Genomic DNA, 17075 nt, shown 5'->3' with positions numbered 1-17075 from the left:
TTGACTAAATAAAATGACGTTAGAAGTCCTTTTTAAATCCAGTGATAACTCACCTTACAGCTGAAGCAGCCCTCGTTAGATACCAAGTCGCTTCCCGTCCCTCCAACCTTGTACTGGTTGCCGAGCGGGAAGACGGGCGCGTCTCCTATGTCATCGGGAGGTAATGCTGCGTCGAGCGCCGTGAGGCAGTGACCAGCTCCGACCAGTCTGTAGCCGGTGGGGCAGCCGCACTCGAACGAGTCGCCGAGAGACTGGCAGCCGAATAAGCAGCTAGCTGTAGCACAGCCGCCAGCCAACTGAGGAAAAATATGAGTTCATGTCATCTGAAGGAATAAATACGAAACAATCATCACCCTTTCGGTATGATATAATAATATAAGGTTGTGGAAGGGCTAGTTAGTTCTCTTCCTCCAAAAAAGTTCCCTCCCAATACTTGATAAGTCATCTCCAACCATCCTAGACTAGGGAAGATGACAGTCTGTCCTGGATATGCATCAAGCTGCACGAGTAACTTGGATTTTGTTTATTTCACTTATGTGGCTGACATGGCTCAATCTGATTCACAATTTAACATACCTTCAAAAACTTGGAATCATATTTTAAACTGGAAACACATAAGTTTTTACGCTATGTGTAACCCATCACCAACCCAACCAAGAACAATGGTTGGAGAACTGGACTCTTTCAATTTAGATAAATCGAAATTCAAGTGTTTTTTTTCCTTATTCTATTGCAATCTGTCTTCTGGAGGTCATTAAGCAATATTTCTGTTAATCAGTGGAAATTGGGGTGCATATCCTGTGACATGTCCTCATAATTAGAGCAAGTCTTGCGGTACTCTTTTTTTTAGTCTCCGGACACTCGGAGTTAAGTCATCCATTAGGTGGTGTGCCAATATGTTTGGGTGTAGCTGCAGTCTGTCTTTATATGCCTTGGCTCTTGCTTTTATTTCTTCCTTCACTGTTTTGATCTCAAGGTCGTGGTGTAGTCTTTCATTAGTGACATTATGAATTTTAATTTATGAATTTTAATTTTTATGAATTTTACCATGGAGCGTCCACTATCATTCTCAACATTTTTGACTGAAATTCAAGTTGGGAAGAAACTTTCCACTTGAGTTGAGTGCCACTGACCTGCAGGCACACGCCGTGCGCCGCGTCCCAGCCGTAGCCGGCGGGGCAGCCGCAGCGGTAGGCGCCCGCCACCGGGAAGCACGGCGAAGCGCCGCACGGGCCCGCCGCGCACGCGTCCACAGGCACGCATGCGCCGCTCGCGCCGCGCACGGAGCCTGAAATTAAACATATTTGTTCAATTTGAACCAGATTTGGATCTAAAGCACACTAAAAACCAATTAAAATAGCTCTTAAGGAGCTCTCCTTATTTTTTGGACCCTACCAGCACAGCACCTGAAGAAAACAAATGGCAAAATCAAAATCAAAAACATTTATTCCGTTTAGACCACAAGTGGCACTTATGAACGTCAAAATGATAAAGAATAAAGACATTCTTATTCTTAAAATATTATTATAGTATTATAGTAAATAATAAAAAAGAAAAGGTAGCCCTTATGGGGCACTTTACATATCTCCTTTTATCTTTTGGGCCCTACCAGCGCTTCGAGACAAACAATATATGGCAAGTGCTGAGAAGAAACGCCGCAACAAACTCAGTTTGAGGCAACTGTTCAGGCAACTGTTAACAGTCTTCTTAAGAAGAAACTGTGTAGTAGAGGTTGCACGCACCAGACTGTTTGGATTCATTTTGCAGCATGGTTGAAGGAAGCCTAGGATGGTATTTTAACTGACCAAATAACAAATTCACAAACTATCTGTATGACTACCCCGAACCCCAGATGCGATAAGAGGAGTCGCGGCCGGGCAGCTGTAAGGCAACCAGTCTCACCGGCCGGGCACTCGCAGCGGTAGCCGCCGGTCTCGTCGCGCCGGGCAGCTGTAAGGCAACCAGTCTCACCAGCCGGGCAGCTGTAAGGCAACCAGTCTCACCGGCCGGGCACTCGTAGCGGTAGCCGCCGGCGTAGTTGCGGCAGGGCGACTGGCAGCGGCCGTCCGCCTCGTCGCGGCCGGGCAGCTGTAAGGCAACCAGTCTCACCGGCCGGGCACTCGCAACGGTAGCCGCCGGCGTAGTTGCGGCAGGGCGACTGGCAGCGGCCGTCCGCCTCGTCGCGGCCGGGCAGCTGTAAGGCAACCAGTCTCACCGGCCGGGCACTCGCAACGGTAGCCGCCGGCGTAGTTGCGGCAGGGCGACTGGCAGCGGCCGTCCTCGCCTCGTTGCGCCGGGCAGCTGTAAGGCAACCAGTCTCACCGGCCGGGCACTCGCAGCGGTAGCCGCCGGCGTAGTTGCGGCAGGGCGACTGGCAGCGGCCGTCCTCGCACTCGTCGCGGTCGGGCAGCTGTAAGGCAGCAAGTTACCGGGGAACCAGACGCAGGTTAGCGTACCATCCCTACATTGTCGACATTCCACCAGCTCGCACTAAGCGTTTCGACGACTCGTTTATAATGCGAACAGCTAGGGACTGGAATTCGCTGCCTGCTGCTGTATTTCCTGAACACTATAATCCGGGCGTTTCCTATTCACTCTCATCCGAGAGTGAATAGGCACTTACAGGGCAGATATGTACCATCCTAGACTGCATCCCACTTGACACCAGGTGCGATTACGGTCAAATACCTGCTTTGTCTAGCATAAAAAAAAAGTCTCACCGGCCGGGCACTCGCAGCGGTAGCCGCCGGCGTAGTTGCGGCAGGGCGACTGGCAGCGGCCGTCCTCGCACTCGTCGCGGTCGAGGCAGCGCGCGCCGGCCAGGTCCAGGCGGAAGCCGCGCGGGCACACGCAGCGGTACGAGCCCAGCAGGTTCACGCACTTGCCCGGCGCCGGGCAGATGCCCTCCTCGTGGCATTCGTTCACATCTGAAATCAAAACAATACAAACTATGAAGTATACTCAACTTCGTAATTATCAAAGTTAGTTCAAAGTTTCCTTTTTGATCTCTTTAGTCTGAAAAGTATGGATACAAGATCCACCAAGTCCAGGAGCTTGTCAGGCAGCTATAGGCTGCCACCGGCGTAGTTCCTGCTTAAGCCTGGTCCGTGAGCACGTAGAATTTTGTCGCACACTCACTGCGGGCGCCCGTCGCACAGTCGCGAAAGCAATATAATTACGCGCGAGCGATAAGGGTGGGTAGCTCTTGGGGTCACTGGACAAAATTCTACGTGCTCACGGACCAGGCTTTAGGCGACTGACAGTCTATCTATTCTAAAGGTCTAACCATAGCTGGGCATTAACTCGTTAATCCGTTAATCGTTAATTAACGAAGTTAACATTTCTATTAACGGATTAACTTTTAAGTTAACTTTAAAAAATGTTAACGGACTCGTTAACTTCCGTTAAATTATCCTAAGTCCGTTAATCGTTAATCCAGTACCTACGATTTACCAAAAGCACGCTGAAAAACGCTAGAAAAACGCAAAAAGTTCTGACAAGTACGTTCGGGATTTCAGAACTTCCAGAACCCAAAACAACAGTTTTTGTAACCAGATCACTAACGACATTTTTTGTTAGTATGTGTGGGACAACTCTTGCAACTGAATATAAGACTAGTTTTCCTCAACCGATTGAGCTGAAATTTGGTATACTTATGTAAGTCCGATGACAATGCAATGTTATAGTACCATTGAGGTGGTCTGATGATGGAGTCATGAGGTGGCCATAGGAACTCCTAAATGAAACGGCGGCATCGCATCGAATTTGGGTTATTGAGGTGGTCTGATGATGGAGTCATGAGGTGGCCATAGGAACTCCTAAATGAAACGGCGGCATCGCATCGAATTTGGGTTCGTTAAATTTGTCTTTTCGAGCACTTTAGTACTAGATGGTGTCCAGGGTCCTGACGATGGAGTCAGGAGGTGGCCATAGGAATTCCTAAACGAAACGGTGGAAACTTATCGAGTTTGGGTTTGCTGGATTTGTCTTTTCGAGCACTTTGGTGCTAAATGGTATTACAGTCATACAGTCACTTTTCATATTTTCTTCTAAGGAATTTTCACTAGTTAAGAAATTTTGTAATTAAAAAAATTAAAAATTGTTTATTGACAAAAAGTTTTATACAATATTTGTGCGGAGGCTTCCCAGTAAGTAATCGGAGATACTTGTGTTGGGAATGTCTCGCATCTTTCCAAACGGTAAACAAAATTACTTAGCTCTTTGCAAAATACAATTTGTAGAGGTACAAAAGAGTGAGTGTTGTAATACATGAGTTAAATGACTATTACTCTCAAAGTAATTGCTGTATCTTAACCGCTATAGTTTTCCTTGAAAGTTCATGAATAGCAGTGTTATCACGAATTTTTCCAGATTTTTCAAGCCAACAGTTTAGTTTTTAGAGTGGGGGCCCGACTCGAACAAAAATTGCCACTTTAAACTTTAATAATTTGCAAACAGATCCCTAAATGGAAAAAAAGTCTTAGGAACCCCTAAGCCATTTTAAAAGACCTATCCAACTATACCCCACACGATGGGGTTGAAGATGAAAAAAAAATTCATCCCCACTTTACATGTAGGGGGAAATTTTATCCAAATTTTAATCTACCGTTTTGTCGGCGTGATTAATATACATATCTCTACAAAATTACAGCTCCCTAGTGCCAATAGTTTCCAAGCAAAACCTCGGACAGACAGACAGACATATCGAAACTATAAGGGATCCTTGTCAGGTCTACGGAAGTACGGAACCCTAAAAAAGAGGAATAAATTCCATGCGCGATACAGATATAGCTTTCGAAATTATTTGAACCTTGCATACAATTATTTTTTTTGTTTTATTATCATGTGTTAACGGATTAACGATTAACGTTAACTTGCGTTAAGTCTAATCTTGTGAAATGTAACGTTTTAACGTTTAACGAAGTTAATTTTTTTATTAACGGTTTAACGATTAACGAAGTTAACTATTTGGTTAACGGTGCCCAGCTATGGGTCTAACAATATAACTGCTCTCGTATACTGACCTACGCAAGCATCTCCACGTTTCTCATATCCCTCTTGACAGGAGCATTCATAAGACCCATCCGTATTAGTACAGGTCTGTTGACAAGTATGCGTTCCGCGCGCACACTCGTCCACGTCTTTGCAGTCGGCGTCGTCGTCGAGCTCGTAGCCGGCGCGGCAGGCGCACTCGTACGAGCCCTCGGTGTTGCGGCACACCTGTGCGCACGGCTTGGGACGCACAGCGCACTCGTCCACGTCCACGCACACGTCGCCCGCTGATTTGTAGCCACGGCCGCATACGCAGCGGAAACTAGAAGATAGGATATAAATCAAAAGAATAATTATTATGAAGAAAAAATCATACGATACTACACAACAAATAAACTGCCCCCTAGACAAGTGGCACTTTTTGATCGCTCTTCACTACAAGTAAAACGCCGTAGCTAAGGTCTTTCGAAATTACAACTGTCTCATTTGTCCACTTGTTGGGGGCTAGAGTCAAGACTGGTACATTATTTAGTTACTTTTAGTCCAAAGTAAATGGAAATAGAATAGTAGAGCTGATGGCTGTTGGGAAAGAAAAGGTCTTTAGTTGACATCCAAGAAAAGGTCATAAAAAATAAATTATCACAACTCGCCTGCCAATCGTGTTCACACATCTGCCCGGAGCGCAGAGTCCAGGCATGGCCGCACACTCGTCGACGTCTCCGAATATGTCCGGGAACCTGCCGTCCCCTCCGATGACTCCTCCGCCGTGTCCGCCTCCGATTTTGTGGTCGCTGCCGCCGCCGAAGCCGCCGCCGAAACCGCCGCCGCCGCCGCCGGTGCCACCGCCGCCGCCGCCTCCGCCGAGATTGGTGACCGTGCAGAGTTCAGCTCTCTCGGCAGTTCCGTGAGCGGGACACAGCTCGCATTCAGGACCCCAGGCCGCGCCGACAGTACAGCAACATTGAGCCCTGGAGAAAGTTTTTGGAGTCAGTCACTTAATAACTCAGAATATTTGAATCAAAACCTTTTTTTTTGTTTCTTTATCCACAACGAGGAAGCTCTTGGCCTGTATCTCACCTGATGGTAAGTGACGATTAGGCCGAAGGTGGAAGCGAGCTTCACCCGGAATCCTCAACCACGGAGGAACTGGCTACCTTACCTCTAACTGCCGGAACACGACAATGCTGTTAACATTGTTGTTATGGCGACAGACTTAGGTAAGATGGTGGTAGCTAGCCAGGCGGACTTAGAACAAGCCCTACCACCAACCAAATCGAACAGAAAAATCTGCCCCCAATGGGAATCGAACCCGGGACCTCTGCGCCTGAAGCAGGTGGTCTTACCACTAGACCACAGAGGCGGTTGGTCCATAAGACTCCATCTGCGCTTACTTAGTGACGTGTGCAGGTAGTGCTGGCGTAGAGGACTCGATCCTCCTGGGCCACGGCTCTGGGGTGCAACGGCCGGAGACCAGCGAGCGGTGGCACATTCCCGTTCGATGATCTGAAAAGGATATCAGTATCTTTATTTGACTTGCCATGGAAAAATAAAGTTAGGTTGAGACTTGAATGTCCGAAAGAAGGCAGAGAATGCAAATGGACCAAAAACGTCTAGAAGATTGAAATAAATTTTCCTAGTACAACGAGCAGTGCTCTAACTTCTCTATGCAATCTTCGAAGTCTTCATACGAGTCAGAAGCGTTATTCGTGTGACGGTAGCTAATTTATTGTACAGACGACAGCACATGACGCTGAGTACTGCAGTATCTAGTACTATGAAACCACGTTAGCCGAACGGTGAAGGGGTCGGACTGGCCGTGATACGGGAAACGCGGGTTCGGTCCACGCCGCCGCGGCGGCTATTGTGGTGAGCTCACTCGTGATACAAGCACATTTAGCTTAGTTAGTACAAGGGGCTAACGGGACTATTATAATTACTAATAATCTTTAAAAAAAAAATCAGTGCTGTAACTTCTCACGCGCTGTTAAGGCCCAAAAGATAAGGAGACATGTAAAGTGCCCCATAAGGGCTACCTTTTCTTTTTTTATTATTTACTATATTTTGACGTTCATAAGTGCCACTTGTGGTCTAAACTGAATAAAATATTTTTGATTTTGATCCTATGCAATCTTCGAAGTCTTCATACGATTCAGAAGCGTGTGACGGTAGTTAATTTATTGTACACATGTACTACATGACGCTGAACACTGCAGTATCTTATGGAGCGACAATAGATGCCATTCTCCTACATACCGATGCAAGCCGTCCCATCATCGCTGGGCTCGAAGCCGGCGTCGCAGTCGCAGGCGAAGCCGCCGTCGGTGTTGATGCACACGCCGGGCGAGCAGCGCTCCGGCCGCTCGGCGCACTCGTCGATGTCCTCGCACGCGTCGGGCGCGTCGTGTAGCGCTGATGTTCGCCGATAGCCTGTGATAGACACATGAGATTCATGAAGCATCTTCTTCTTTACTTATTGTCGGAATGGGCGTTAGACAGGATACGTCTTAATTGAATCAACGTAGGCCGTTGGTTGGTGACATATAGCATTGAATCATGTTTCGCTTTAAACCAAATTGACAGCATTTAGCTCTTAAACAAGGTGTTCTTCTTGACTATGAGCTATCATCGTTCGCTATTAACGATTTGGGTGCATTCCGTCGACATTGCAGCACTTGACTTCCCTCCACGGCTGTGTAGCTATGGCTGGCTTTGTAACAGTGACGTCAGCAGTAGGTGTGTTGGGTGACAGAGGAACCTGCTAAGAAAATGAAGAGATCATTCCATTCCTATCTTTACAACTAGCCAGGGCCTCCACACTCCACAACTCTAGGCTTCAAAGTAATTTGACTGAAGAAGTGTGGTACGGCAAGTTATATTTATTAAGCGACCTGAAATTCCTGAAAAGGGTAAAATACTCGTATGCTAATGAAGGATTTGAAGAAGAAGAACTAACCTTCAGGACACTTGCAGACGTACGAGCCGACGATATTCTCGCACGCGTGCGGGCAGGGCGGGTCGGGCGCGGCGCACTCGTCGATGTCGCGGCAGTGCACGCCGTCGGCCGCCACCGTGTACCCGTACGGGCACGTGCAGCGGAACGAGCCCAGCGTGTTGTGGCAGCGGAACGAACAAGAGGCCCGGCCTTCTGCGCACTCGTCGATGTCCACGCATGTCTGCAAACGAAGGTCTTGTTAGACTACAACGCAAACTTGGTTAAACTGTTCAGTGTTTGAGCACCAGAACACGAGCATTTCATAAAATACATCCAACATTCTGACAAGATCATAAACAACTGGACTGGAATAAAAGGGAAGAGTGCTAAGAAGTGCCAATGTTTTACTCCAATAGCTTGGACACAATATAACCACCACAACCCAATGTACTCACGTATTCAGGTCCCACCGTGAACCCAAGGTTGCAAGTGCACTGGTATCCTCCATCAGTGTTAGTGCAGGTCCCGTTGCCACAAATGCGTGGGTCGAGCGCGCACTCGTCGGCGTCTACGCAGTTCAGCGCAGCCGCGTCGAGAATGTAGCCGTCGGCGCACTCGCAGCGGAATGAGCCGTCCGTGCTCATGAGCAAAGTATACAGTATAACGATCATAATGGACTCACGTGTTCAGGTCCCTCCGTGAAGCCAAGGTTGCAAGTGCACTGGTACCCTCCATCAGTGTTGGTGCAGGTCCCGTTGCCACAGATGCGCGGGTCGAGCGCGCACTCGTCCGCGTCAACGCAAGTCAGCGCGGCCGCGTCGAGAATGTAGCCGTCGGCGCACTCGCAGCGGAACGAGCCGTCAGTGTTCACGCAGCGACCACCGCGGCACACGTCGGGACGCACTTTGCATTCATCCAGGTCCTGTGTATTAAACAGTGACGTCATCATCATCATCATCAGGTCGTTTAGTCTCCACTACAGGAACACAACTCTTTCTAATTTTCCAGAGGCTAGAGGATTTCGCCTATACTCCCACCGCTGACCAGACGGGCTCATGCATTATGGTAGGCATAAAAACATTGGACATTATCATGATAAACACTCTGGGAGTTACAGTTTTAATAAGATCGATTTAAACTCAACGAACAAGCGGCTCATATGATCATATCGTATGAGACCTATATTTTCTGAAAGCTGAAAAATCACATATTTTGGAGAAATCTATATTTCAACGCACAGTCATACGTATTCATTTACACCCATTACCAGAACGAAAATTTAAAATCGGATCATAAATCCCCAACATAAAAGGGGAGCGTAAAGAGGGCAAGGTATTTTTATCTTTATTCATTATAAACACACGACATTAATTTGGGACGCGCGCGCATTTCGCCGTCCCTTATTGAAAGCCTCTCGATCGGGACATATCCCTCCATTCCCTCCAAATGATTTCCTTTGAGCATGGAATTACGGTTGTTCTGTCGACAGCGATACAGATGCTAATTAATGTGAATGAGCGTACCCGGAATCTCAACTTGACGCAGAATTTTCGGTAACTATACTTACGCGTATAATTTATGACTTTAGCGATAGCGTTAACCATCTTCAATCATTTCGTTACATCATGAAGGGCAGTTTAACTAATTAGTTTTGCTGGCGCGAGTCTAAGGCAGTTTAAAAGTGTTTATTGTTACATGAATCCTGAGCTTAGACAATGAATGAAAAATGTTACCTGTGTCATATTAGGACGTCCCATGCCGCCTTGGCAGATGCGCAGGAATTCCGGAGATTCCGGTGCAGGACAGCGCTCACAATAAGTACCCCAAGCAGCACCTAAAATTAAGTGTGTAGTTCAGGTACAAAATACTAAAGATAAGCCTATTATTTAAATATAAAAGGTTTGACTAATAATATTGTTTGAAACACATTGCAATGTGTATGTCGAATGACTTGGGAATTGAAATGCTCCAAAAAAAATGCGGCATGATGTGAAACGATGCTGCTCCATGTATACAGTTTCGAACAAGCATCTACCACCACCAGCTTGTGTCACTCTTGTCCTCCACGAATCATCGGATTGCGTTTTTCACTAACGATGTAAAAAAAATATTATTCTGCTTGTTGACTGCGCCATATGCAGTCGTCAACACAACAATGTACCTAAAACTTCCACAGTGGAATTTCACCCTTATGCCAAGAGCATATTATTATGTACTGGAATTTGAACCCTATGCTAAGGGCATACGTACCCTCCGAGCAGCAGCACTCGGGTCGCGAGAGGCGCAGCGGGCGCGCGCGGTGGCAGCGGCCGCCGCTCCACTCGTCGAAACACATCTCAGTGCGTTCATCTACGCACAGAGCAGCTGCTTTGTCAAAGCGCCAGCCCACGGGGCAGTCGCACACGTATCTGATAGAAGATAAAACAACGTTTTATAAACAGACAAAAAAGAAAGCATTGCAACTGTGCTTGATGCTTCGTCGTTTCAGCCGAAAGACGTCCACTGCTGGACAAAGGCCTCTCCCCCAAGGATTTCCACAAAGACCGGTCCTGCGCCGCTCGCATCCAGGCACCTCCCGCGACCTTCACCAGATCGTCGGTCCACCTAGTGGGAGGCCTGCCCACGCTACGTCTTCCGGCTCGTGGTCGCCACTCAAGAACTTTCCTGCCCCAGCGGCCGTCAGCTCTCCGAGCTATGTGCCCCGCCCAATGCCACTTGATTTTAGCGGCTATGTCAGTCACTCTGGTTCTCCTACGGATCTCCTCATTTCTGATTCGAGCACGCAGGAAAACTCCGAGCATAGCACGCTCCATCGCTCTTTAGCCCTTCTTATGAGGCCCATAGTAAGCGACCACGTCTCAGATCCGTATACCATGATACTTAAAGAACTTCAATGAGCATAAACCATGACCTGCATGTCATATGCCTTGACACTGCCTTTCAATACGCCCCCTGCTGAGTGAAGGAACAGAACAGATGACTCACCCTCCGTTAAAGTTTCTGCACTCGCCACCGGCGCAGGCATACGGCACCTCTTTGCACTCATCTCTGTCCACGCAGCGTCTTCCCACGAGACGCCAGCCCTCTCCACACGAGCATTCATATCTGAAAAGAAAATAAGTAAGCTATTTTTTGTATGGAATAAGGAACTGCTTTGTTCTTCCAAGTGATTTTGAACCGTTTCATCAAAATGCTGCAAATGCAATCAAGACAGTTTGACAAGTGTCCTAAGGATTGGCAACAGCGGAGGAGAGAATAGTCAGCAAGCCAGATGCGTGAGAGCGTGCACCTGCATTGCACAGGCTACTAAGGTGCAGGCATAGTTCCAGATGCTTCCGTCGACCTCTTACTAAGGGACCAGTAGAGTCCATTGTTCAGACCGTAGCAGTTGCCTGGGGAATTACTGTCTATCTGGTATTCTTCGTGAAACTCATCCGCCATTAGTATTCGTACACGACGGCGAGCCCTCGTGGAAGCCCTCGCAGCGGAACGACCCAACTGTGTTGCGGCGTCTGTCTCCCTCGCACACTCACCCTCCGTTAGTGTTGGTGCAGGACGGCGAGCCCTCGCGGCCGCAGGGGTGCGGCTCCTCGGAGCACTCGTCCACGTCGCGGCAGTTGCGGCCGTCGCCCGTGAGCGCGTAGCACGAGCCGACCGTGTTGCGGCATCTGTCTCCCTCGCACACTCACCCTCCGTTAGTGTTGGTGCAGGACGGCGAGCCCTCGCGGCCACAGGGGTGCGGCTCCTCGGAGCACTCGTCCACGTCGCGGCAGTTGCGGCCGTCGCCCGTGAGCGCGTAGCACGAGCCGACCGTGTTGCGGCATCTGTCTCCCTCGCACACTCACCCTCCGTTAGTGTTGGTGCAGGACGGCGAGCCCTCGCGGCCGCAGGGGTGCGGCTCCTCGGAGCACTCGTCCACGTCGCGGCAGTTGCGGCCGTCGCCCGTGAGCGCGTAGCACGAGCCGACCGTGTTGCGGCATCTGTCTCCCTCGCACACTCACCCTCCGTTAGTGTTGGTGCAGGACGGCGAGCCCTCGCGGCCGCAGGGGTGCGGCTCCTCGGAGCACTCGTCCACGTCGCGGCAGTTGCGGCCGTCGCCCGTGAGCGCGTAGCCGGGCGCGCACTCGCAGCGGAACGAGCCGACTGTGTTGCGGCAGCGGCCGTTGCGACACACCATGCCTCCTTCGCGGCACTCGTTGATGTCTGCAACGTCACATAAAGTGCAAGGTGGAATCTCCTAAATTCTCATCTAAATATCTATAACTATAACTGTCATTATCTTAAACGAGAGATTCTTGAAAAAAGCTCCTTGGTCTGGTCCAAATACTTGTCCCCAAGCTACATCATAGCTTCAGACCAGACCAGACCAGACCAGACCAGACCAGACCAGAGAAAAAGAATCACGAAAAAACGACTGACTGTCAACCAGTTACTATGTCTCAATATACCTACCACGTAATATCACAATATCATCAGTCACGCAAGATTCAGTCTTCTGGTGAAATTACAAGAGAGTCTTACCAATGCAGTCGTTGTTAGGGCCGGGCTTGAAGCCCTCGTCGCAGTGACAGGCGTAGGAGCCGGGCAGGTTTTCACATGTGCCATTGCGGCACATGGGCCGCGGCCGCGCGCACTCGTCCACGTCTCGACACGCGTTGTCGCGCAGCGTGTAGCCGGGCTGGCAGTCGCATCTGAGGAAACATCATGTTATTGGTTATCTTCGAAAAGTCACATCTTCTCGTAGCGGTCACTGTACCATACTATGGAATTGGTTCAACTGATAAAAAAACGCAGCTATATTGGCAGCGTGGGACGTCCACCCATAAGGTGGTCCACTTTGTGGACGACATCGTAAAGGTAGCAGGAAGGCGTTGGACGCAGGCCGCTACCAACCGGGCAACATGGAAAGCATTGGGGGAGGCCTATGTTCAGCAGTGGACGTCCTATGCCTGAGATGATGATGGTGATTGGCACCTGTATGAGCCGAGCGTGTTCTTGCAGTCGCCGTGCTCGCACAGGCGCTCGTCGTCGCACTCGTCGACGTCCTCGCACTCGTCGAGGCTGGGCGTGAGGCGGTAGCCGGGCGGGCAGCGGCACTCGTACGAGCCCGGCACGTTGGCGCACTGAGCCAGTCCGCGGCAGCGCGCGCGGCCTAACGCGCACTCGTCCACGTCGCGGCACAAGTGCGACGTGTTGTCGTGCTCGTAGCTGTAACAAATTAGTTCCTTATTTAAATAAAGTCAGCCCTAAAATCCATCTGAAAGTTTCTTCTTCCGTAAAAACTAGCACAACCAGACAATAGCATCACATCCTCTTAACAAACTTAGCTTAGTGTTCATCTCCCTCGTTCAAACTGCTGCTCTTCTAGCGCCTAGAATCTAAATTGTGGATGGGGTGTAGGGGGAAATAATAATTGTGCTTTATGGTTCGTGTCTAAGCGCAACCCGGTTTCTACACCCCAGCTATATTATGTGTGATTGTGGTACGGGTACGTACCCATGGTCGCAGCCACAAGTGAAGCCAGTAGGCGTGTCGTGGCAGGTGCCAGGCTTGCACAGCTGCGGCATGATGTCGCACTCGTTGATGGGCTTGGTCTCGTTGGTGACGGGGTTGCGGTAGAGGCCGGGCCGCGCGCCGCACAGCGCGGCGTAGGCGGGCTCGCTGGGCGCCGGACAGCGTTCGCACGGAACATGTACCTAGGTGTATCAGGGAAGCAGGTACGTACCCATGGTCGCAGCCACAAGTGAACCCTGTGGGAGTATCGTGGCAGGTGCCAGGCTTGCAGAGCTGCGGCATGATGTCACACTCGTTGATGGGCTTGGTCTCGTTGGTGACGGGGTTGCGGTAGGGCCGGGCAGCGCTCGCACGGTGAATGTCCCTAGGTACAGTTAGGGACGCAGGTACGTACCCGTGGTCACAGCCGCAAGTGAAGCCGGTGGGAGTATCGTGGCAGGTACCAGGCTTGCAGAGCTGCGGCATGATGTCGCACTCGTTGATGGGCTTGGTCTCGTTGGTGACGGGGTTGCGGTAGGGCCGGGCAGCGCTCGCACGGTGAATGTCCCTAGGTACAGTTAGGGACGCAGGTACGTACCCGTGGTCACAGCCGCAACTGAAGCCGGTGGGAGTACCGTGGCAGGTGCCAGGCTTGCAGAGCTGCGGCATGATGTCGCACTCGTTGATGGGCTTGGTCTCGTTGGTGACGGGGTTGCGGTAGGGCCGGGCAGCGCTCGCACGGCGAATGTACCTAGGTACAGTCAGGGACACAGGTACGTACCCATGATCACAGCCGCAAGTGAAGCCGGTGGGCGTGTCGTGGCAGGTGCCGGGCTTGCAGAGCTGCGGCATGATGTCGCACTCGTTGATGGGCTTGGTCTCGTTGGTGACGGGGTTGCGGTAGAGGCCGGGCCGCGCGCCGCACAGCGCGGCGTAGGCGGGCTCGCTCGGCGCCGGATAGCGCTCGCTCGGAGCATGTACCTAGGTACAGTCAGGGACACATGTACGTACCCGTGGTCACAGCCGCAAGTGAAGCCGGTGGGCGTGTCGTGGCAGGTGCCGGGCTTGCAGAGCTGCGGCATGATGTCGCACTCGTTGATGGGCTTGGTCTCGTTGGTGACGGGGTTGCGGTAGAGGCCGGGCCGCGCGCCGCACAGCGCGGCGTAGGCGGGCTCGCTCGGCGCCGGACAGCGCTCGCACGGAGCATGTACCTAAGAGTATCAGCGAAGTAAGGACGTACCCATGATCGCAGCCGCAAGTGAAGCCAGTAGGCGTGTCGTGGCAAGTACCAGGCTTGCAGAGCTGCGGCATGATGTCGCACTCGTTGATGGGCTTGGTCTCGTTGGTGACGGGGTTGCGGTAGAGACCGGGCCGCGCGCCGCACAGCGCGGCGTAGGCGGGCTCGCTGGGCGCCGGACAGCGCTCGCACGGTGAATGTCCCTAGGTGTATCAGGGTAGCAGGTAAGTACCTACCCATGGTCGCAGCCACAAGTGAACCCGGTGGGAGTATCGTGGCAGGTACCAGGCTTGCACAGCTGCGGCATGATGTCGCACTCGTTGATGGGCTTGGTCTCGTTGGTGACGGGGTTGCGGTAGAGACCGGGCCGCGCGCCGCACAGCGCGGCGTAGGCGGGCTCGCTGGGCGCCGGACAGCGCTCGCACGGTGAATGTCCCTAGGTGTATCAGGGTAGCAGGTAAGTACGTACCCATGGTCGCAGCCACAAGTGAACCCGGTGGGAGTATCGTGGCAGGTACCAGGCTTGCACAGCTGCGGCATGATGTCGCACTCGTTGATGGGCTTGGTCTCGTTGGTGACGGGGTTGCGGTAGAGACCGGGCCGCGCGCCGCACAGCGCGGCGTAGGCGGGCTCGCTGGGCGCCGGACAGCGCTCGCACGGTGAATGTCCCTAGGTGTATCAGGGTAGCAGGTAAGTACGTACCCATGGTCGCAGCCACAAGTGAACCCGGTGGGAGTATCGTGGCAGGTACCAGGCTTGCACAGCTGCGGCATGATGTCGCACTCGTTGATGGGCTTGGTCTCGTTGGTGACGGGGTTGCGGTAGAGGCCGGGCCGCGCGCCGCACAGCGCGGCGTAGGCGGGCTCGCTGGGCGCGGGACAGCGCTCGCACGGCGCGCCCCACGCGCGGCCCACGGAGCAGCAGCACACGCGCCGCGTCTGCGCCGCGCCGGCCGCGTTCGAGCACTCGTTGTTGTCCGCGTCCCATTCTAAGTAGCATTGCCGTTGGCGGACGTCGACGCACTCCTCTGTAAAGGACAAAGATGACGGTACAAAATATCATCTCTTGATTCCGTCGAAAGATCCAACGACGAAGTACGACTCCTGCACAGCAGTACAGTTTGACCACCAATTTAAGTTTTAGTAACTCAACAAGTTAAGTCCCAGTAAGTCCCAAATGCAAATAAAAATAAATTGCATCTTCATAATCATACCTATACACAGTGTTTTATTTTGGCTTAGAAGCGGACATCCCTGTTTTATTAATTCAATCGTTAGATATTACTATTATGTATAAAATTGATGAAGGAACTAGTAGTTGTATTTGTTTAGTTTCGAAGAAATATTTGATTTTGAGATTTTATAAAAAAAATCAGTTTTAGAAGCATATTTTCTAAAAAAATTACATTAAGTCAGAATTTTGTAAATAAATTTACCTATCACTGTAACGTCTACCTTTATGCAAAAATAAATGGTTATTGCTGCAGTAATTTAGGAATTATTTAATAATTTATGATTTTCAGAAAACATTTTTTTCTCCGTTGTCCTAGAAAAGTGGCAGCTATATTTACTTTATATTGATGCATGATATAATTGCTATAATTGCTTGCCTATCCCGTGGAAGTTCGAAGATATTTTAATTTCTATGAGTTTAGAAAATTTATAATATGTAAATAGGGTTGTCATCTAAATATTTTTTAGTTTTTTAAATGCCGTCCGTAACAATACGGTTTTAATGCCTTTGTTAGATAACTATTGAAATTCATTGCTTTTACAGTTATTAATTTGTCGGGTCGAGTTTGATAATTATAGAGGGGCCAACTCTGAACTCTCTCTCTTCACTTGTGGCGGCTTATTGGAAATCCTATCGTTTTCGAAACATCGATATATATGTTGCAGTCAAAACTCATAATCGATCAAAACCACTTTTGACTGCAAATTTCAGTTAATAGTGGTTTTGACCGATGGCCTTAGTCAATATTACTTTTGACAAATTTTTCTAGTCGTATCATCCAACTTCCACGGGATAGGCAAGTAATATTTTCAGGTATTATAGATAATTATATCATGCATCAATATAAAGTAAATATAGCTGCCAATTTTCTAGGACAACGGAGAAAAAAATGTTTTCTGAAAATCATAAATTATTAAATAATTCCTAAATTACTGCAGCAATAACCATTTATTATTGCATAAAGGTAGACGTTACAGTGATAGGTAAATTTATTTACAAAATTCTGACTTAATGTAATTTTTTTAGAAAATATGTTTCTAAAACTGTTTTTTTTTATAAAATCACAATATCGAATATTTCTTCGAAACTAAGCAAATACAACTACTAGTTCCTTCATCAATTTTATACATAATAGTAATATCTAACGATTGAATTAATAAAACAGGGATGTCCGTTTCTAAGGCAAAA

The 17075-nt window shown here is 49.7% G+C and overlaps 1 protein-coding gene across 1 annotated transcript in view; it reads right to left on the bottom strand.

The window, feature by feature from the left end:
- The window catches only part of LOC135079465 (fibrillin-2-like), a 62352-nt gene that overhangs the window by 3884 nt on the left and 41393 nt on the right, over positions 1–17075 (bottom strand). The window contains exons 36-51 of the mRNA XM_063974125.1: positions 15357–15681; positions 12899–13132; positions 12446–12615; positions 11926–12127; positions 10910–11029; positions 10175–10332; positions 9658–9758; positions 8607–8846; positions 7946–8165; positions 7246–7419; positions 6384–6495; positions 5643–5960; positions 5025–5314; positions 2721–2927; positions 1134–1288; positions 54–296 (exon numbers count right to left, since the gene is read on the bottom strand). Of these exons, the coding sequence (XP_063830195.1) occupies positions 54–296; positions 1134–1288; positions 2721–2927; positions 5025–5314; positions 5643–5960; positions 6384–6495; positions 7246–7419; positions 7946–8165; positions 8607–8846; positions 9658–9758; positions 10175–10332; positions 10910–11029; positions 11926–12127; positions 12446–12615; positions 12899–13132; positions 15357–15681 (3269 nt within the window). The remainder of the gene's footprint in view (positions 1–53; positions 297–1133; positions 1289–2720; positions 2928–5024; positions 5315–5642; positions 5961–6383; positions 6496–7245; positions 7420–7945; positions 8166–8606; positions 8847–9657; positions 9759–10174; positions 10333–10909; positions 11030–11925; positions 12128–12445; positions 12616–12898; positions 13133–15356; positions 15682–17075) is intronic.

The sequence above is a fragment of the Ostrinia nubilalis genome, chromosome 16, assembly GCF_963855985.1.
Source record: "Ostrinia nubilalis chromosome 16, ilOstNubi1.1, whole genome shotgun sequence".
NCBI classification, from domain to species: Eukaryota; Metazoa; Arthropoda; class Insecta; order Lepidoptera; family Crambidae; genus Ostrinia; species Ostrinia nubilalis.
Note: the sequence above shows the minus strand (reverse complement) of the source record. Positions and strands in the feature narration are given on the sequence as shown.